Source organism: Podarcis liolepis, assembly GCF_965112155.1.
Source record: "Podarcis liolepis genome assembly, chromosome: 2".
NCBI lineage: Eukaryota > Metazoa > Chordata > Lepidosauria > Squamata > Lacertidae > Podarcis > Podarcis liolepis.
The window spans coordinates 93,899,762-93,922,280 of record NC_139555.1 but is presented as its reverse complement, the minus strand read 5'-3'; the positions used below and the strand labels follow the sequence as shown (position 1 = coordinate 93,922,280).

The 22,519-nt window shown below is 42.0% G+C and overlaps 1 protein-coding gene across 8 annotated transcripts in view; it reads left to right on the top strand.

Annotated features, from left to right (window-relative positions):
- CHL1 (cell adhesion molecule L1 like) overlaps window positions 1-22,519 on the top strand; it is a 192,980-nt gene that overhangs the window by 113,507 nt on the left and 56,954 nt on the right. For 7 of the 8 annotated variants that reach the window (XM_083491209.1, XM_083491207.1, XM_083491203.1 and 4 more), the window contains 7 exons: window positions 57-238; window positions 3,452-3,557; window positions 6,285-6,475; window positions 15,630-15,752; window positions 17,725-17,895; window positions 20,808-20,849; window positions 22,282-22,399. In XM_083491209.1, coding sequence (XP_083347335.1) covers window positions 148-238; window positions 3,452-3,557; window positions 6,285-6,475; window positions 15,630-15,752; window positions 17,725-17,895; window positions 20,808-20,849; window positions 22,282-22,399 — 842 coding nt within the window. In that variant the 5' untranslated portion in view covers window positions 57-147. The remainder of the gene's footprint in view (window positions 1-56; window positions 239-3,451; window positions 3,558-6,284; window positions 6,476-15,629; window positions 15,753-17,724; window positions 17,896-20,807; window positions 20,850-22,281; window positions 22,400-22,519) is intronic. The other variant, XM_083491206.1, reaches the window with a different exon arrangement.

The window sequence follows — 22,519 nt, the reverse complement described above, 5'->3', positions numbered from 1 at the left end:
AGAGCTGATGCCTTGAATTTATTTATGTGGCTTTCTCTCTGTGCTGCCATTTTCAGGCTTCGCTCTCCAGGAGTGTTTTAAACGGAACAAGAGGAGAACTGCAAGGCACTTTTCAATCTGTTTGGACTCCCTGTTTACAGAAGAGAGATGGAGATGCCATCAAACACAAAAGGGGCCGCTGTGTGCCTGCTTCTCTTTGTATTAAGTTTGGCAGCGGCCATTGAAATCCCTCTTTCTGGTAAGTTGTAGCTATTTACTGAATGTTCTCCTGCAGGAGAACAGATTAAATCGTCCAAATGTGCTGTTTCCATTTTGAGCTTTGTTATGCTCCAGTGTGGCCTCTGGGGAATTTGTATGCGATAGAAATGCAAGTTTTGATTTCTTCTCTCAATTGGTTCATGCAGTGCAGTAAACAGGTGCAAACAGCTCATTGTTGGTTACAGTGGTCACTTATGCAGCACCAGAAGAATAAGAGGGCAAAGGAGCGCACAGATTTGCAATATTCATATGTGTGGATGCAGCTTTAGAAGTAATTGCTATAATTTAAATAGAAATACAAAGCATTTCAGCCTAGTGAGATTGCCCAGGTGGCTTGTGGGCCTGCTGTTGAGATGCTATATGTGATGGACAACTATGAAGACATTTCTTCATGCACTGCAGAGTTAAACTATGGAACTTGTTCCCACAGGAGACAACGCTGGCCACTAATTTGAATGGCTTTAAAAGAGGGTTAGACAGATTCATGGAGGACTAGACTATCATCAGTGACTAGGTTCTACCATCTCTGTCAGAGGCATTATGCATCTGAATATCATTTGCTAGGAATCTCAGGTGGGGATTGCTGTTGTGCTTATGACCACTGTGAGAACGTTATGCTGGACAAGATGGGTCATTGGCCGATCCAGCAAACTCTTCCTATATTCTTAAGAACCCACTTACAATTGGCTTGGCATCCCAGTGAAACATAGAACCCGAGGTGGCTATATCAGTGCCAGACATTAATTATATAACCCAGTGGTTGAAAATTCACCCCAGAAAATATTGCCAAATAACTAAATAAATTTATGCATGTTTTGGTCTTGGGAATCTCTCCGGGGCTACTTATGCCACCTCCACTTTGCAAAGATAAGGGTTTTTACTGCTTGTGGAGATGAGCAACAAGAACAGAGAGGCGTGGGAAGAGGAGAGTTTTGACACCCTTTTCAGTGTGTATACTCAGTTCAAGTATTCTCCTCATCACCATGAATGAGTCTGTCAGTGCCCAATAGTGGACCATTCCAAGATCCCCTTAAGACAGTAATCAATGATGAGTTAGTAGAGTAGATCTCAGTGTAAGAACTTCAAACCAAAATTTAGGAGGTGAATTGCGAGAAAGAACTCTTTCTGCAGTTTACCGTGTTTTGTTGATGCCTCATAATGTCCACCAGCCATGCAGCTCTCATCTGTTTCTACCCACAATGCACCTGCACATTGTGACCCAATTATGTACATATGTGGCCAAATGAACCCAATCAATGTACTGCAACCTGAGCAACCAACCTACCAACCAGAGAAGGCAAAACAAACCACACCCCTTGGCCAATCAGGCAAAAGCACCAAAAGTTCCTCTTGGATTCTCACTGGGACCACCTAATCCTACACTGCTACATGTGAGGCGGATGGGCAGGTTTCTGTCTTCCAAACCACTGCTAAAGGGAGGCATGCATGCTTTCATTTAATGCTTCAATATACTTCTCCATCCACGGGGTCCTTGCTAGCAAACACCTCATATCAGCCTCATGCCTCATCTTAAAAGAGTGGTGGCAAAGCTCACAGGTTGTGGAGTACTTTTTATTTTGATAAACAATGCCATAACTAGATAAGAGTGCGCACTTGCAATCTACCGGTACTTTGAACATGAAAAGACTGAGATTAGGAAAGTGCAACCCCATTTTAATAGAAAACAGATTTAGCAATTTTTTTTTTAAAAAAAAGAGTTAATTCCTTTGGTCTTCATTCACTAAGAGAATGAATTATTTCTTCAGATCATATTCAAATTCCCTGATAAATCACATAATTGGAATTCTGGTCTACCTGTTCCCAGACTATTTGACTTTTCTCTGACCCTACATTTCCATTTGATTCTTAATTTCTGTTAATGAAGCTTTTCATGGTTTTAATAAACATGAATTATATTTGGCTATAAACAAGCTGGGCAAAGCATGGCGGCGTTTGAGATGTAGAAGACGAGATACCATATGGTGCAGCAAGATACCACATTTCATGTGAGCACCGAGTTTTCTGGTTCACTGGGCTTAAAGAGTTTCTAGCCAGTACCCTAATATTCATTCCTGTAATTTATAACGGAGTGGTAATTCTATTATGGTCAATTACTCTTAAGGGCCCAATTTCCATTTTTATAGTTTGGTTATGTGGAGATTCACAACACTTTAATTTCTTCAGGATTAAAAAAATGTAAATGCATGAAATAGAGGATTTGCATAGTAGTAAAGCCCAGTCATCCTACCATGGAGAGTGGGTGGTCCTGAATGATGATGCCAATGGTAACTGAGGTTGTTTATGTCAGTATCTTGAGCAGCACATGGACTTTGGTTGGGTAACAGCTTCTCTTCTTTAACTATTAATTTGAATCCAATCCTGGCATTATTTGTAGGGTTTTTATTTAAAAAGGGGGGGGAGGTGAATTACATTTAATGTGCACACAATATAAGAATGCAAGAGCAGAAAGAAGAAAAGAAAGAAGAAAAGAAATTTACAACCTCTGTAACAATGGGAATAATGGTTTCCTGCCACCCAAAGTCTATTATCCTTGAGTCATTTGTTTCTGCTGCATTCCTTGGGGCTATATGGCAAACCCAAACAAAAGGCCTTGTATTACTCATAGGGATGTTTACAGAATTCAGTTTTGTGAATTCCAATATGAACAAAACTGATCTACCACTTCCCAGGCCAGTGTGGAGGCTGGACCTTCATGTTTTCATGCCTTAGTTACTTATTTCAACCTTTTATATATCGTTTAAGGCTGCTTACTTATCAGGTGTCGTACAATAGAGATACAAAAGCAATACAAAAGATAAAACCAGTTGAACCATAAAATCAGGAAAACCTGCTTGAAATGCTTGGTAATTTTTCTAAGAAGTCTTTGCCACTAAATACAGTTGGGAGGGAGTTCTATAGAACTGCGCCCATGATCCCATATGCCTGAGCCATGGGAGATATGAGCACTGTGAGCACTGACGTCCGCAAAGGCCTCAGTGATTAGGCAGGTATATAACATATTTTCTGTCTCCCAGTGTAGATTTTGGCCCATCCTCCCCCAAAGTATCAAAATGTGTTGGAATAGAACTCTGGTTATTCATTCACCCCCAATGCAAATAAGCTATTTGCAATTTACATATGGGTTACTCTTCCGTTTTTCTTTATTTGACCACATGTCCTGGCTCTGTTTCAGTACGGCAACTCCCGACAATTACAGAGCACCCAACCGATCAAGTTGCATTTCCTTTCGATGAAGAGTTTACAATCAAGTGCGAAGCTATAGGGAACCCACATCCAAGGTAAGTGTGTTGCAAAAGCTGGTTTAGGACTGACTGTATGTGCACCCCCTGCATGCCACAGTTGGGCTGAGAGAGAACTGGCAGGCATCACTGGAGGCGAGGCAAGGTATGCTATGTGTGGTGTGGGCCAGTGTGGTGTAGTGGTTAAGAGTGGTAGTCTCGTAATCTGGTGAACCGGGTTCGCGTCCCCGCTCCTCCACATGCAGCTGCTGGGTGACCTTGGGCTAGTCACACTTCTCTGAAGTCTCTCAACCCCACTCACCTCACAGAGTGTTTGTTGTGGGGGAGGAAGGGAAAGGAGAGTTAGCTGCTTTGAGATATCAAATCCAAACTCTTCTTCTTCTATCATAACTTGCAGATATACGGTACTTGTTTAATTTTTTTTTTATTACATTTCTATATCACCCTTCATCTGAGGATCACAGGGTGGTTTAAAATATAAAAACACATAAAAATACATACCATAGTAACAAGCAAAAACAATAACCCACACCCACCTAAAGTTTAAAAGGCCATAGGTTATTTAATTAGCTAAAGGCCTGGGAGAAGGGGAAGGCTTTTGCATGGCACCTAAATATTTATGCTGAAGGTGCCAGGCGAGCCTCCCTGGGGAGAGCATTCCACAAGCTGGGAGCAGCCACAGAAAAGGCCTGTTCTCGTGTTGCTGCCCTCTGGACCTCTAATGGAGGAGGCACACCAAGAAGGCCCTCAGAGAACGACCGTTGTTACCCTGATGTGGGCCTGAAGAACTAGAAAAAGAGCTTGCTGTCACCCCTGGCCCAGCCTCTTAAATTCTCTGGTGCCTGCCCACCCTCCCTGTGCTGAAACATAGCTTCACAGCTTACACACTTTAGGAGCCACAAATGAATATTTGGCCTAGAAATGGAATTAGACAATGTTTAGGGGATTTCTTTTTCTTTGGGGGGGGGGCTCTCTGTACTGCACTGTGCACTGTGGGGAGTTTAGGTTGGTCACAATTTGGGCTGGAGAAAGACAGCGATAGATGAGGTAAATCTGCCTTAAGATGAAGGCAGATTCCAGAAATTTGCCTTTCATATAAATAAACAACTGCACAGTACTCAAGATCTCATAGATTAATAACTAAGAGTTAAATACAATAGTGATCAGAGATAGTGATTTTAAAGCTTAAAAGCATAGCTCCACTTTTGACCCATTGGCCCTGATCCAATTCAGGCATAACAGCCTCAGCTTAATAAATACTACAGGTGTCCACATGATCTCACTATTGATCTCCACTTCATATTGCAATTTGCACTAGTGAAAGATTAAATGAATGTAGTGGGAGCCTGTGGTTTGACAAGCCATTATAAAGGCGTCAAAGCTGGTGCAGGAGAAGACGGGGAGATTACATGGGCATGACAGCATTCTTGGCTTAATAAACCATGGTTTATTAGGCTGAGGTGGTTTGAATCAACCCTGAGGTTCCTATTCGGGAAAGACCTGGTGGCTAGTGCAAGTATAATGCCATGATTTACTGTGTGCACCCTTAGCAAATTATATGAAGTGTATAATAGAAATCAGAGGGTAGCAGCTGTCTACATGCCTTTTGCATAGCTTTGCCTTTTGCACGTGGACAGACACACACACACACACACACCCTCTTTGTAGTAAGAGGTCTTATGAAAATTTCCATCAGTGAGTCTGTTTCCGCAATCTTATTAATCTCATTTATAAGCACAGTGAAATACAGTATAATGCTATGACACAGTTTGTGTGTTATGAGGATTCCAAATTCACTCATCCACAGCATAAACAGATTTTAACACACATTGTTAATAAAACTACCGTAATTGCGAACAGAGATGTCACATTCTCTAGGGCAATGAATGAAAAACCTATTACTGTCCTGATCTGACTTTTTGGTGACTCACAGCTGATAAAAATACTAGCTCAGACCATTCCTGTGGAGCAATTTTCCATTTGATTTATCTTCTACCTCATCTTTTTTCATTTTCTTCCATGCCTAAAAAGAGAGAGTCTAGCTTCACACACTGTCATTCCTATTTATAGTCTGCAACTGACTTTACTGATCTTAGGATGTAGAGGTGACAATTTTATCTTAAGGATGCTTGGATTCATAGTCCAAGAAATACTGGATGCAAGAGGGTCTTTAACAGTAGGTCACCATTTCCCCCCAATGATTTTTGAGCATGCAGCCTCCTTTAGCTTTGCCTATTGAAACCCATGAAGGCACACTGTCTTGCTTATGGTGGGGGAGATTTGTGAACACTTCCAAAGAGTCTTGAAATCTTTGAAGCAATGGCCACAAGTCCCCAATAGATTTCAAGGTAAGCAGATGAGAGTTCATCCATGTTTTCATGTTACCCTATTTTACACATACAGAACTAGTGAATCAAAGATTTTAAAAATCAATCTAGGTTTCGTCGCAACAACCAATTTTCCCATGTGCAGATTTTTTTTTTCTTCCCTTTGGAAAAGCAATCATCCATTCATCCCCCCAACTTTAGCTGGTAGTGACTTTTGTAAGATATAGTTAGAAATTAAGACTACTGCTTAATTTTAGTTTATTTATAGAGAGCTGTCTTGACCCCAATTAAAGAAAAGGGGAATAATGTTTTAAATGATTTATTGATAAGATAAATAAAATAAAATAAAATAAAATAGAACACACATTCATGCTACTGCTTAAATCTTCACCTCATGAATTGCAGCCAAGTTCTTCATTGTATACTCTTGTCATTTCAGCTTTACCTGGAGAAAGGATGGGAAGGTATTTGATCTGCAAGGTGACCCAAGGATACTTACATCAAACAATTCCGGGACATTTGTTGTTCGGAACCGTGGAAACATCTCCATTTTCCAAGGAAGGTATCGCTGCTTGGCTTCCAATGAGCTAGGAACTGCCATGTCAGACGAGATTGAACTAGTAGTTCCAGGTAAGCGTTTATTTGTGCTAATTTGATGCATATCCCAAAGAACAAAACTACAGCTTAATATACTTTTCACTGTGCTGTTTGTTTTTACTAATGATACGTGGAGTGATTTGGGATTCACAGGAGCACTGCTCAGGAGCGCTGAGGAGTTAAAAGCCACACTTGTTTCATTTTGGAGAAGTTACACACTTTTCTTAAGGACTCCCTATACTCTGGTTGAGCTTAGAGTACTCTGTTCAGCTGCTTTCTCCAAGGAGTATTTGAGCGTACTTCAAATGGGACTAGGTTTACCGTCCCTGCAAGAGTCGCTTCAACAGCACAAAGCAATATTGGCGTGGCAATAAACACAAGCGAATGTGGTTTTTATTTCCTTGACCCGCTTCATTAGCCAGCTCTCTAGCAAGAAAATGACAGAGGAAGATAAGACACCACCCTAGGAGGCTTATGAAGAATAACAGATGGACAATACACAATATTGTACAAGATATGTGAGAGGCCAGCTATGTTTTCATGTTCATGGTCTTTTTTTCTGGCTTCTTTGTTAGAAACACAACAGAACAACCCCATGGATATTTTGTGGATCAATGTGATTCATTAAACGTGAGAAAGTTGATTGTAAAAAAATTGACAACTAAAAGATATCAGGGACAGCTTGGTATTGTGTGACAATGCTAGTCATTGTAATCATGTCCATTGGGGAAGGGCCATAACCCCGTGGCAAAACATCCTTGGTGTGACCCCCCAGATAGGCTTTGAGATGTTGTCTCCTGCTTGAAACCCTGGAGAACAGATGTCAGTCAACATGGGCAACGTGGAGCTAGATGGACCATTGATTTGATATAAGGCAGCTTCCTATATTGTTATGTTTACAGCAACTTAAAATTCTCATGTACATGTATTGTCCTTTTCTAATCCTACTGCCTGAGATCCTTTAAACTGGATCAGGAATTGGAATTGAAATCTCACTACACTCAAGCTAATGTGTTCCCAACACTTAATACCTTTCCTTGTGGGTTCAAATCCTGCCTCATTCATGGACCCGCTGCATGACTTTGGGCAAATTACTGTTTTGAGTCACAGGACAAAACTGACATGTGACAGGAGTAGATATTTGAAAGTGGATTGCCACCATTCAATGCTAAAGGATGAGCAGAGAACAGTTTTTCAGCAAAAGGCAACAAGTTACTGCTTAATCCTTTATTCTGTCCACTACTGACCCCCAGGGTTCCCCTTTGTCGCTAGCTGTGATACTTTTCTGGCCTAGGAGAATTGGAAGAAAAGTAACTGGCAGGCAGAGTCACCAGAGAGGTTTTGAGGACAATTTCAGCATCTTCTCCCACCACATCTCCACTTCCCTGTCAACTTGTTGTGCAAGGTTTGGTGGCAACCCATGTTCAGAGTTGTTACTTAGAATCCCAACATCAATCTTGATTCCCCAGCTGTAGAATGGGAACAGTAGCAGGCTGTGTATCAGCAATATAGTGCGCACCAAATGTTTCAGACTACATAACAGCAGAGGCTCATGGGAGTTGTAGTCCAAAACATCTTGAGGATTCTGAATTGGAAAGTTTTTCTTAGAGTCACAGATACGTTCGTCTTAACTTTTGTTATGTTCATGCTTTCAAAGGTCGAGGAAGAGGCTGAAATGACAGAGATAACTCTGTCAAAGTCAAGTTCCTTAAATCACTTCCCTTTCATTCAATAGTAACTGATAATCAAAAATACAGGAGAATAGTTGTCCTTGACATGTTTCTAGTTCCATAGAAAGGCAAGGGGACCTGTGAATAACCCAGTGCAGCAAGAAAAGGATGTGTAGGAAGAAACTGTTGCTGGTATAGGCAGGAGACTAACGCTGGGGTAACAGCCTTACTCTTAACTGTGTAAACGGTTAGATAAGTCATGTTGGAGTTTGGTAAATTTATTGCAGTGGTGTGCAGAAAGAAATAGTCTGGTAAGATTGCTGGTTGGTTAGATAAAGAAAAAGTAAGATTTATTATGTAAACAAACAAAGCCCTTCTATATATAGGTTTTATTTGTGGCCAAGAAGCAGCCAAGAAGTTAACAGTAGCACATGCTAACACATACTGATTAAACTTGGGGAGAAGCAGGAAGGAAGTAAAGCCTGAAAGGAAGTGATCTACATAACCAGCAAGTAGTTACTCAAAGAGTAATGTGTTACTTAAAGAGAAGGAATCAGTGAGGCAGAAGAACAGGTTGCTTTTCTGTCTATCATCACCACCACCACCTCCCGTTCAGGTAAAATTTTGCAAGCATTGTTGCTTTACTCCCAACAAAGCCTTAGTGAATCTCATTGTGACCTGCTTTGTGAGCATCTGTGGGTAATTAATCACTTATTACTTTTTTTGTATGTGAAATTAACATGGAACAATAATTTCCTAGCATAGAACTCAAACGTCAGTCCCAAAACACTAAGTTGCAGAAAGTGTGGTTGGTTGATTGTATGCATGCATACATTTTCCTTCCTGTGTAACATTTGTTGTTCTCTGGGACTTGCTGACTGCCTTCAATCACACATTCTCTCTGGGGTGTAGGTTGGCAGGCATATTAATATACAGCCCATTTTAAACAGGGGGCCCTCAAGGGAACCAAGTTTTCTCGGTGGCGGAGAGTTATTTGATTTAGGTAGATGTTTAATGCGGTATTCCTTCTTTTCCTCTTGAGGTTCATTTTGTATTCTCCGCATACTTTTACATAAAACCATAATGGATTATTTAAACACTGTTTGTTTTGGGCAACATTTTCAGAAGAATTTTTTTAGAAAAAGTAAAAAACCTGAGGGGAGAAGGCACATTTCCCACCCACCCTCATCCATATTCCTTCAACCAACCTCTTACCCCCCAGGTCAGTTTGAACTGCCTCTGTACCCCATTTTAGTCTTTCCTAAATTGACTTGCTGCATCAATCCAAAGGCAAATGCTGCAATAGACAGTACACATATAATGGACTTCATTCAGGGCTGGCCCGTCCATGAGGCTGACTGAGGTAACAGCCTCAGGCAGCAGAATCCAAGGGGCACCTCTGTGGGCATGACCCCTGCCACCAGTGGAGAAGTGATGTGAAGTAGCTGTGGCAGTTTCCAGGTTCCAGTGAGATCTGGTGATAGCCCTATGCAATCTCATGGGGCTCTCGCAAGATCTCACCAGAACCTGGAAGCCTCAGCCACAGAGCCCCAATAAGGGAGGCTTCGGCGGGGGTGGCAGTGCGTGGTACATGTGCAGGGCAGAACCTTCCTGTTTGGCCTCAGGCGGCGAAATGGGGTGGGCTGTCCCGACTGCATGTCGTGGTGGTATATGGGGTTGGAGAGGAAACCTAGCTGCTGTTCCTTCTGCCTTATAGAGCAAGTGTGGGGAACCTTTGGTTTTCACAGAGAGATGAGCCAGACTCTGGCTTCGGTGGGCCTGTGGCTGCCTTGCTGGGTTTGCATAGTCCCAGGCAGAATTTGCCAAGTGTTCCTGGGCAGCAGTACTTCTTTTTCCAAAAGAAGAGGTACCGGAACTCACCCTGAATGCCTCGCTTGTTCTCTTATACAGTGGTGCCCCGCAAGACGAATGCCTCGCAAGACGGAAAACTCGCTAGATGAAAGAGTTTTCCGTTTTGGAGGTGCTTCGCAAAACGAATTTCCTATGGGCTTGCTTCGCAAGATGACAATGCCTTGCGAGTTCCTGCGGGCTTTTTTTCCTTCCCCCCCTTTTTCTAAGCCGCTAAGCTGCTTATCAGCTGATCCGATCAGCAGATAAGGCGCTAAAAGCCGCTAATCCGTCAATGGGCTTGCTTCGCAAGACGAAAAAACCGCTAGACGAAGAGAATCACAGAACGGATTCTTTTTGTCTTGCGAGGCACTGCTGTAATCGCAATGGCGACCACCGGAGGGATACCGGAACTAAATTCTGGTGAGTTCCAGATGAAAAAAAAGCTCTGCTGGGTAGGAATCTCATGAGTATTGCGAGTAGCTGCCCTTCTAGAGTGTGATCTGGCCTTCCAATGCCATAAGCATCAACAGACACCACCAAACAGAGCACCTCTTCCTTTGGGGAGAGTTCACCCTCATCCAGAACAAGGATATTGCTCCCAGGAGCCTCCCATCCACAAGACTTCCATCTTGCCGGGATTCAGATTCAGCTTACTGATCCTCACGTGGTCCATCAATGCATCTGGTCTGGATCTTGCACAGCCACACCACAGACGTAACAGAGAAACAGAGCTGGGTATACTCAGTGTGCTGGTAATACATTGCTTGCTGCATCATTTAGGTGCGACCCTGTACAAAGACTATGACAGGCTGTTTGATTTCGTTCCACCAGCACACAAGTTTGGGGCATATGGCTTGCCTTTTATGTGCTTCTTTTGACTCCAAAATATAGCAGGGGTTCCATTGACTACAGGGAAACCTGAGCACCTGTGGAAGGCTCCCCGCTCTCCTCTCCTCTCCTCCCCACCCCACCTCCATTTTGGCCATATCGCAACCCAATACTATGACACACTGTGTGGCAACGTTTGATAAGTGCTGCTGCAGAGGAGCTTGAATAAATCAATTGTGATGTGTGCGCAAATATAATCAGAGCCCGAGCTCTGGAAAGTGTGAGATCACTGTGTGCATTCACGATAACAGTGTGGTGCTTGGCAACATTCTGCTGGCAGATTTCAATGGGGATGCAAGGTGCTTGGCAACCCACCACCTCAATAAAAGTGGAAAGAGCAACAAGTCACACTAGGTGATGCTTTGGAGCATAAATTTTGCCCTGCGAGCCATTCAGCTCCACAACAGTGGGATACCCAAGTCAAGCAAAGGGGTTCTTCTGGCAGCAAAGACAAAAGCGTTGCTTACGTATGCCAGTCCTCCCAACAAAAAATAGAAATACTATTTTTTAAAAACAATATTTAAAACCCCACAACACTTTACTATTAAACTGGTTTTCAAGAAAAACAACGACTGCACATTTGTTGAAGATTAAGATGCAAAACCTACAATGAAATGAGCGTGTTTTTTATGCAGCTTCTCCTCAACCTTGTGAATGTTTAATGCTCATTTTACAGTATTGGGAAATAAAAGAGAAAACTCCAGTAATTATACGGTACCTGCATAATTGAAGCCAATTATGAAGGCAAAGGCACCGACCGCTGAGCTACTTAACCAAGAGAATCTATTCCTTTTAATTATCAAAATGTTCCCAGAGCCAAAAGGGAGGGGGGATCCGCTCTGGGACTGGGTAGCTAAACATGCCGTTTCATTGACCATAAAGCTGCACAGCAGTTTCTGTGACTCTTTCCCAAATTTCACGCTCACCATATCCATAGTCCTTTCTAGGGCTTACATAAATCAGGCACTCTAAAGGCTGGAGCAGATTTCAAGGTCAGATTTAAATACTTTAGCTCGGGATTTACTACACAAATGGGGTGTTTAAACAGGTCTAGCTTGGAGAGAGAGAGACAGAGATCAAGTAAAACCTGAGTTCATACTGCTCCAAATTACGATATGGTAGAAAGTACAGGAAAATATCAGAATGGATATTCAAAATTTAATATTCAGAGCAGCATATGAACAAGTATTTTTATTATATATGGCACTTATTAATACACTTTTCTTCAAATAAAGGCAAGCACATGTTTTGATGCACCTCCAAAGTACAGATGATCTGATTTAATTGTATTTGTTAAATAACCGATTGATTAATTACATCATCCCTAGGTGTCTCTGGGGCTACTGAATGGTCTGCCCTCTATGGGCAGATATGGGGTTATTTCCAGTGGTGCCCCTCATCAGTGGCTCTACCTCCTGTGCTACCTTCAAAGTATTCCAAAGTGTCTTCCAACATAGGAACCAGATTTGAGGCAACATCAGGAACTACTGGGGGCAAGGACATGAAAGTGCAAAATTGTCTTAGGGATATAGGAAGCTGCCTTATACTGAATCAGACTACTGTTCCATGAGCTCAGTACTGAACACACTAGCAGCCCTCCAGAATTTCTGGTGGGGGGTGGGGGATTCCCAGCCCTATTTGGAGAAGCTAGAGATTGAACCTGGGACTTTCTGCAAAGAAGACGCTCTACCACTGAACTACAATCCTTCCCTTCTCCATTCTGCTGAGGGACATCTCCACTCAATCAGAGAACCTTTCATTAGTGCAAGAGACACAGATAGAACCCAGAGTATGGAGTATGTAGAGAAGAGTTTGACTGGTGTTGCTGCTATATACACTGTGATCTTGCTCAAGCATTGGTAGTGTTTCTTCGTAGGGAGCGGGTGGCACTGTGGTCTAAACCACTGAGCCTCTTCGGCTTGCTGATCAGAAGGTCGGCAGTTAGAATCTGTGCAACACAGTGAGCTCCCACTGCTCAGTCCCAGCTTCTGCCAACCTAGCAGCTTGAAAGCATAGCAGTGCGAGTTCCTAACTAGGTACCTCTGCAGTGGGAAGGTAAATGGTGTTTCCATGCGCTCTGACTTCCACCATGGTGTTCCGTTGTGCCAGAAGTGGTTGAGTCATGCTGGCCAATTCATCCGGAAAACTGTCTGCGGACAAATGCCAGCTCCCTTGGCCTGAAAAGCAAGATGAGCACCATACCCCATAGTCGCCTTTGACTGGACTTATCCGTCCAGGAGTCCTTTACCTTTACTTATTACCTTTAGTGTCTCCCATTTCCTTTGTATAACTAAAAGACTACCCAGCATTCCTTTTCTCCCATCATCAAAGTTGTCAGCCATTTGTAAAAAAAAAAATTAAAAAATCGTTCCTCAAATAGCACATATAAGAAGAAATGATGAGAACTAACAAAGTGATGATAAAAAAAATCTGAGCATCTGAACCTTAATACTTCTAAGATCATTTTCACATCTGATTTGCCACTGCCACTACTGCCACCAGGAATTGAATCAAAACATGATTCCACATCCTACATGTCCTTCATTTCAGAAAGCAAAAGCTTTTGTTGTTTTAGTGCTCTAAACTTGTCAAAATGACATCTCAATTCTAGCCTCATTGCAGCTGAATGACACCTGGTTCTCTCTCTCTCACTCTCTCTATATATATGAATGAAATGAGCTGCAACTTGAATCTTCATGAAGCGAATGGCCTTTTCCCTCCCTCCTCACTAACACGTCTTGCTTTATCAGAGGGCTGGCACCTTACCTGTGAGAGCATGTGCTGTGAAATGATATTTCTCCATCAGATGGCTTCCTTCCACCAAGTGTCGGTGTAGCACTGCTACTAACTTCCAGATGGGCTCAGTGTTCTACAACGGATAGCAAAATGCAGGCTGCCTCCGAGAATAGTGGCTTTCAGACTTTTGCGACTACATGCGCGTCTTTTATCTACCAGATGACGAGCCAGATTGGACCTCAGCAAGCAAACCTTTTGGAAGATGACCCAAATTGCATCGTATTATCATTGCTGGGCAATTTTCCTGCACGGTCAGGATGTATCCTGGAGTATAATTTCAGCACTCATGAAAAGAGAGAGTACATTACCGTGTTCCTGCCATTATCCTCTGTAGGGCTCTCAAGGAGGTTCATGCACATTTGCTTGATTTCTATCAATTCATTCACACTTAGTCTAATGGGACAAGCTTGTCACATCCACAGCTCAGTTAGAAATGGGGCATACCTCCCACCGTACCAGTTTTGACACTTCTCTTGCTTGTAGTATGAATGAAAGAAGTGTCGATAAAATTACTTGGTTATAAATGCTGCTAAATTCTGTTAAAGGGTATTCTGTTGCTTTGACTTGAGAACTAGCAAGTATGTAATAACTGCAACATGCAGTTTATGGGAGAATTCCAGTCACTGCTAAGCACTTTTAAGAGCGGCTGGTTTTTAATGTGCTTAACTTCATTTTGATCACTTCCATAATGTGTAGCCTTAATAGTTACTTGCCAGAGAAAGGTGCAGATGAGTTGCAGTTCACATTGCTCTGAATGAATAGGCCTTTAATTGTTTGTCATGAGTATCTTGCCTCCTACAGTCAAAGACAAGGTTTACAGTACTTGAATTGATACTAGTAATTTTTAAAAAATGCAGATTTTCAAACAGTTTCCTTAAGCCTTCAGAAGCGTAATTTTAAATCTTTGCTGAAATATAGACATGTTAGGCTCCTTGTGGTAGAGGAGATAAAACCACAACACCTTTATATGTCCCAAAGACTCCAATCCCCACAGGCAAAACATCCTGCAAAGGTGGAGTGCCACTTGCTAATGGCTTACAAGCTAAGTTCATTCCCTTTCTTTTTGCTTTGTTCCTGCTGTTTTTTTATTCTTTCACTATGGCTTAATTACACAACGAGCTGATGGAACTGCAACAATTTCTCATCCGTTTCAACTTGCCAGGAATGTAAGGGAAAAGAGCCCTGAAACAACCTCAATCTGCTGGGGAAGAGAAAAAAAAGATTTAATCTTCCAGGTTGATGTTTGCAGGGATCTCTGATGGGAGGCATGGAGATCTGTGACTCCTTTTCCAACATTAGGACAATGAAATGTGATCAGTCCTGGCAATACTGATTCTTGCTTAAGTAACTTCACTGTTATCTTCTCTTCTGTTTGTTAAGACTCTGTTGGAAATGTGGAATGGGATGGAGCAGTATAAAATTGCAGTCTGCACACAATTTGGTTATTCTGAAGCAGATGAGATTTGCATTGTCTCTGTAAGGCATTAGAGCAGTCAGACTGTAAACTTTATCAGCAGGAGCCAGGGACTTTCCACATTTTTGAGGCAGCCATAATCCTACTCTGCTTGGCACTGCTATTGATGTCCAGCACTGTTATTTCTGCCAGCCCAGCGCAACTTAGGTGTGCGTCTGGTGATCTGTAAAAGTCCAATGGCAAAACCAGTGTCAAATGATTCAGCACCACATGCATAGCAGAATGCGTACTCGTTCTCCACACAGAAAGAAAATTGTTTCAGGATTCCTAGGTAAGTGGCATTTCTACACATGCATCCTCCTGAAATTGCCCGTGGACAATTTTTCAAATTCAGAATGTATGGCTGCATTATTTTCCCACATATCTTGGTTATCTTATATTGTGAATCATAAGACTGCACAGTCATGGGAAAGCTAGACAGGTAGCAATTCATACAGAGAATGCCAGATATAAAGTTCATAGGTGCTACTCAGTGACTTCTGAAAATGTTTCTTTTCCATTATGTTAGGTATTCCTAAATTCCCCAAGGAGAAGATTGACCCGATAGATGTAGAATATGGAGATGCAATGGTCTTGCACTGCAACCCTCCCAAGGGAATCCCACCACTGCACATTTATTGGATGAACATTGGTGAGAACCATTTCATTCCTCTTTGAGCCATTTAAAAATAAAATCTCTCTTTGAAAGATTTCTCCCCATAACTTGAACTTAATTAAAACTGAAACTGTTCAGATGCCTCTTCGGTGTGCAAAAGTATGCAAAAATGAACTGCAGAAGTGTTTAGAAAATGCTGAAAAGTTGTAAGGGAATTATATAAATGGTTAGTATATGTCAGCATGAAAGAAAACATGATGAAAGGATAAGAAGGTAGAATAGCCCTGCTAGGCCAGTCCTGCATCCTGTTTACATGCTTATGGGAAGCTCACACAGCAGCAAATGATTCCTTTCTTACTTGCAATTCCCAGTGACTGGCATTCAGATGTTTATTGCCTCTGATACCGGAGGTAATACAGCCATCATGAGTTTTGTAGCCATTGCTAGCCTAGTCAGAGTTAGTGCTTCTTGACATACTTTCATATCTTCATGTGGGCAGGGCAGATGAAAGTGAAAGAGAAAAGCGAGAAATGGCTACTGGTTAGATTCCAAATTCAGCGCTGAAATGAAGCCTATCGAAAGCAGAAACAGCCAGCACAGCTGACCTCCTGGCACCAGCATCCCTGTGCCATATTGGGAGTGGGGAGGCGGGGAAATGTTGCCATGGTGTGGATGTGCTGGTGGAAGCACCAGATTGGCTCTGCCGGTACAACCTCAAAGCCTTCTTCCTGCCGCCTTGCCCTTCTTTCTCAGTGTCACCAGTACCTGGGTGCCAGATGCAGGCTACCACCTCGCTGAACTGGTGACTCCTAATCTAATATTTCCAGAGAGGCCCATGTTGTGGCTGTCCATGGGCCTGTGACCTGTATTCAGTTGTTAGTGTCTTCCTTTCCCTCTGTTCTCCCAAGCTACCTTGACAGAGAGACAGAAACCAAGGTGCTTTAGGGAGGACAGATTTTTTCCCTCTGCCCAGTCTACAGCTCCCATCTTGCCATCTGCATCAGGTAAAGGCCTGCCAGGGAGCAGAGAGGCTCTGCTTACTGACATGCTTCAGTCTTGGTCTCACTTTCCTAGAGTGAAGTGAATGACCAGACTGCCTCAACGACAAGATGATCTCTTTCTTGTGCAGTGAGACCTCCACCTCACCCACTGTCCAAAAAGAAAGGGGGAAAAAGGTGGAAGGAAGCAGAAATTGGCAACTTGAGGCTGTGGTTTCCTCAGGAAGATGAAGGATACAAGTTACCATTTGCCTACCAAGACCTACTGAAGCCTTCCCCTGTCTGGTATGCTCCAGCTGTTTTTGGACTAAAAGTGCAGTCAAAACCAGCCAGCTTGGCTAGGATGATGGGGGTTGAAGTCCAATTCAGCTGGAGGGTAACTGGATAGGCACGACTGTCCTGTTGGTTTGGAAGAACTTGATCCAAGGGAATTACACCTCCAGAACATGACCTTGGAATCTCATTTGCTATGACAGTTACCGCCTCTTGATAAAAACTATTCAGAATTCTTCGGCTATCAAAACAGCAAATTAAAAATGGAATCACATTATGGAATGCAGGCTATAAGTGTGCATTCTGTGTGACAGGAGCGAGGGGCTTCTTGACAGCCATGACGTCTGTAATGTAGGCCTTTGTAATATTAATAGTTGTGCTGGTCTGAACGATTAAAATGATGCAGTCTTCATGGCAGTTGCTATATTGTCTCTGCAGAATATTTATGCAGAAGGCAGATTACATTTGGTGGGTGTGTACTGGTACAGGAATTTGCCCTGCTTATAAGATGGCGGCCTTTTTTGTCTTGTAAAAAAACATGGTGAATATCGAAATATACTTTCAGACCTCATGACTCTTTAACATCAAAGAATTATTCCCTTACCTGGGAGCAAGTACTTTGACAGAACAGTGAGCTCCCGCCTTTTTTCTTTTCTTTTTGTGGAGTGGGGGGGGGGGAGTGGAAGATCATTATCAGACTGTATCATCATTATATTATTATTATTTTTCCTTGTTAGACTTGCAACACATCCCACAAGATGAAAGGGTCTCTATGAGCCTTAAGGGGGATCTTTTCTTTGCAAATGTGGATGAAAATGACAGCCGGAGTGATTATTGCTGCTTTGCTGCATTTCCAAGACTGAGGACTATTGTGCAGAAAATGCCAATGACACTGACAGTTACACGTTGTAAGTCTGGGGGTTCAGTTCCCCCCTTTTTTCTTTCATTCTTCCACCTCTCTCCTCCACCTGCCTTAATGTCTATCCCAAAACCTACTCCTCTGAGAATTCTTACATGTGACGTGTGTCTCTAATGTGATTATTCCTAACAAAAATATATGCCAAGGTATATTTGTTCCTGCACTTTTGTCTTTGTTATGAGAGCCAGGCCCCACTCATAAAAAGATCCGCAGCTGTTGGCCCTACAAAGCACTTCTGTTGTTTTGCTGAATTTGCTGAACTGATACAGGAGACATTCCTCAGGGTGCTTGCCAGCTGCATACCTGCACATCCTCCATTGTTTACTCAAACAAAAATAAGAAAACACACATTTTAGCTAACAAAATAGGTCCTAGTCAAAATCACAGAGATCAGCTAGCAAAACAATTTTTGCAAATTATGGTTTGGCGCTACAGCAGCAGCCTGTGGAGGAAAGGCTGTCGTCAACAGCTTGCGGTGCCATTACAAAAGGTTGCTCCCTAGCGACGGGCGAATTTGTCAGTTTTGATTTGTCTCAGTTTCTCTTTTTGTTTTCCAAATCTTTAGTCCAGTTTGCCACATTTCCGTATCGCTTTGCTAATTTCAAAAATGTTGTTATGAAAATTCCTCAGCACTTTGGTGGGCATTTCTCCTAATATGCAATTTTGCCCCAAGTGTGAATTTCAACAGGTAGCTGCATTTCAGTACAGTGGTACCTCAGGTTACATACGCTTCAGGTTACACACTTCGCTAACCCAGAAATAGTGCTTCAGGTTAAGAACTTTGCTTTAGGATAAGAACAGAAATCGTGCTCCGGCGGCGCAGCAGCAGCAGCAGGAGGCCCCATTAGCTAAAGTGGTGCTTCAGGTTAAGAACAGTTTCAGGTTAAGAACGGACCTCCGGAATGAATTAAGTACTTAACCTGAGGTACCACTGTATTCATGTTGCTTCAGGAAACGAGAATTAAGAAGGTTTGCATTAAAATGTGTCACAGGCAGAATTTCTCCCCATTCTCTGTTGCTACCAAATGGGGCCTTTTTCAGAGTCTGAAGACTTGAAGGACTGAAGATTCATTTGAAGCTCATCTTGCTTCTCTGCTCTTCTTAGAATTGTATCGTTTGTCAATGTTGACATGGTCTCCTCTGTATCTGAGGCCTTTGAAGATGGTCTACAAAAGAGATTTCTACTACATAGAACAGCTGTGGCTGTTAGGGAATACTTAGTCATCTCCACAGAGATGTTTATTGTGTTCAGTCCCTGACTAACGTGCTCTATGCCATGTACAAACAATCAGTATCTGTTGCCAGCATTAGCAGGGCAGTGCTATACTAGGGCACTGGTGCAATGCCTACAGCTGGCATGATGCTAGTGAAACACTTCAGTTCCATTCGGCATTCTTACTTGCTGTTGGAACAGTTTGTAGGTTTGGCCATAAATGGCTTGATTCTGCAGTCATATTTCAGCAATATGCTGCAAATAATTCCCTATATATCAGAATAGCTGACCTGTTTTGAACATGACTCAGAAGCATGGGCTCCTGGAGGAGCAGTAAGAGCCTAAATCGATCCCTTTTGACTTTTAAAATGTGCCCAGGTATGTTCTTGTGGAACTCCCCCACCTCCATCAGAAAAATGCCGTGAAGATTGAGCCATCATACGAGTGGAAAAGGCTTTCCACCCATGGAGGATAGAAGTAATTTGTTTGTCTTAATACTTTGACTTTGTAAATAGACTTTGTGAATAGTGTGCCATTTCAGAATCGAATAACATCCTGATGCATTTTTTAAAAGCAATGTTCAGCTATCTGCTTTTGTGTTTTATTGCCGAACAGTTCAGGTTTCCCCTTACATTTTTCACAGTTGTCAATCTTACTTTCCTCAGATCTGCCGAGATTGGGAAAATCTTAAATAACACAAGGAGTTACCACAGACAGCATGCAGGCAATCTGACTCATTGGAAAGTACATGTGGAAAGTACATGAAAGTAAAATAGAAACAAAATGGTTAGGGGATCCAATTGTATTAAATTATCTAAACTGGATATGTGAAGAATCACTCTAGACAATTTGTATTTAACAACAGCAACAACTAAACATCCATTTGCTTCCCTAAACCTTCCTGAGATGTTTTACTTGAGCAGATACCTTAAAATTTACCTTAAGAAATTGTTTTAGGCAAAATCAGCAGACACCGTAAGTGAAATGAAGCTAAAACTATCTTTCCTGATGTAACAAATCAGGAAAAATGTTCAGCTGTGTAGGGAGACAGCCATTAACCATCTCAATGGCTGATGCTCAATGTTTCCAAAATCACAGTATCACTGTACTATATATGTGTGCATCCTGGTTCCCAGTCACATTTCTCCATGCATTATTGGACATGTGGTTGGCCAAGAAGGGGAAAAAACTATGTTAACTATCCTGAATCTTGTCCTTTCAGGAGGGATACTGTTTTCTAAATGGCCGACTTAATTTTACAACACAGGTTAACTTAAAATGATTTGAATTTGACATCTTTCCCAGCATTTACATTGTTTCTACATCAGTTCATTATCACTGTGCATGCTTGCATTACATGTTTAATAATTATATTTGATTTTTTAAAAAAGAGAGAATACTATGGCCACACAATCCTGGGATATATATAGTGGCTTCGAATCCAGGTTTTCTTTTTTTCCCTTTTTACTCAAATGACATTGCATTCCCTCTCACTCCATGTGGAGAGTTTGAAAAACTGCTTAGTGTGCAGCATGATTAGGGTGAATATTTTGGAGAGTGGGGTAGGATGAAGAGAAAACCCAGCAGGCAAACGCATTTGCAACACTGTTTGATTGCTTCCATCAGATCTTCAATAAATTCCATCACCATTCATGTTTCCATTTGGTTTCCATTTTTGTTTATTTCAGCAAAACATACTAATGATTCCAGTTCAGCTAGCGCTGCCAAGGGTAAGTTGTCACTATTTAGCATTTGCACCCGCAATGTCTATAATATGGATTGGAATGGAATAAAAGAATTTATCCAGCTGAAATAAGAGTTACTACAAAGGCCCAGTGTTCATGTTATTTTACTTTTCAGAATATAAAATAATGGTATATATTTTGGTTCTCAAACCTTCATCCTAAGTATATTGCTATATAAGTAAAAGGGCGATATAAGAGGTACAGCCTGCAATTCAGCAATGAAACTGTTTTGTTTTGTTGTAGCCTATGATTGTTTACCTACTTACCTCGGAGAAAGCCCCATCAAACTCAATGACACTTCTTTCTGAGTAGACATGTAAAGAATTCTGCAGCTGCTTATTTATAAATTGCAAGTCATGAAGTCTTGCTCCATACAAATTTATCATTCACGTGGAGCTGAAGATAGGGTTAAAACCAGGGAAATGACAACAGTCACGCCATAGCCTTGGAGGCAAAGCTGTCTCCCTCAGAGCAGAGCTATTTCTACCATACAGCTTCATTTCTTCCCCAGTCTTGTGTTTGGGGAAAGTCCAGCAAGACCCTTCCTCCAAGGCATACATGGTTCTCCCACTGCCCCCGGCCAGTTTTTCCCCCTGACAGCAACCTGTGAGGTAGGATTTGGCTGTGATACAGTGAGAGGAGCAGCTTCATGGCTGGGTGGGGACTTCAACCTGCTTTCCCCCAGTCATAGTCCAGCATGCTAATCCCTGCACCACACTTAACTCCAATATCCAGTAGGCTTGTTGCTTACTGACTTCCATGTAACCACCGCAGCTGGTTGCCGTTTTCTGAACAGCTCTTTGTGCTGCGTCAAAAGCTGTTTCCAAGGCACTCTAGTAAATTACAAAATGGTAGTGGTTTTGACTTTCCCCAAACACAAGACTGGGGAAGAAATGAAGCTGTATGGTAGAAATAGCTCTGCTCTGAGGGAGACAGCTTTGCCTCCAAGGCTATGGCGTGACTGTTGTCATTTCCCTGGTTTTAACCCTATCTTCAGCTCCAGGTGAATGATAAATTTGTATGGAGCAAGACTGCAGATGTGCTCTGCTTTTTGTTTTTACTGGTACCTAACTGCATCAGCAGGCACATAGGGTCTGCAGTGAATATCTGCTATACACTACAGGAATGGAAAACCAGTGGTATTTGCTGCACTCCTAAAATAGATCCACAATTTTAAAATACCACATTTTGATATAGACTTAGATGTGTATATCCAAATACATACTCTGAAATCAATGAGAAAATTGTTGCCGATCTAGTCTGATGCCATTCAGTTTTTCCAGTGCATTAGCTATACAGGAATCAATTGGCATTAAGATTTCTATAGTTCATGAATGATAAATATTAGGAAGAGCTCAGCTCATTTCCAAAGCTCTGAAATTACTTCTCTCTCCCCCCCACCCCACTTCATTTTCAGCAAATTTAATCAAGGAAAGAAAACCAAAACTTGTTATCCCTGAGTCTTCTGGCCACAGTTCAGAAGTGACTGTCATAAAAGGATCTGATCTTTTTCTGGAATGCATTGCTGAAGGACTGTGAGTATTCCCTTTTTTTCACAATTTCCACCATGAGAAAAGTGGAGTTGGGGGAGTAACCAGGCAATGTTTCTTGAGTTATACATATACTTTTCAAAGTATGCAGCATGAAATAATGGA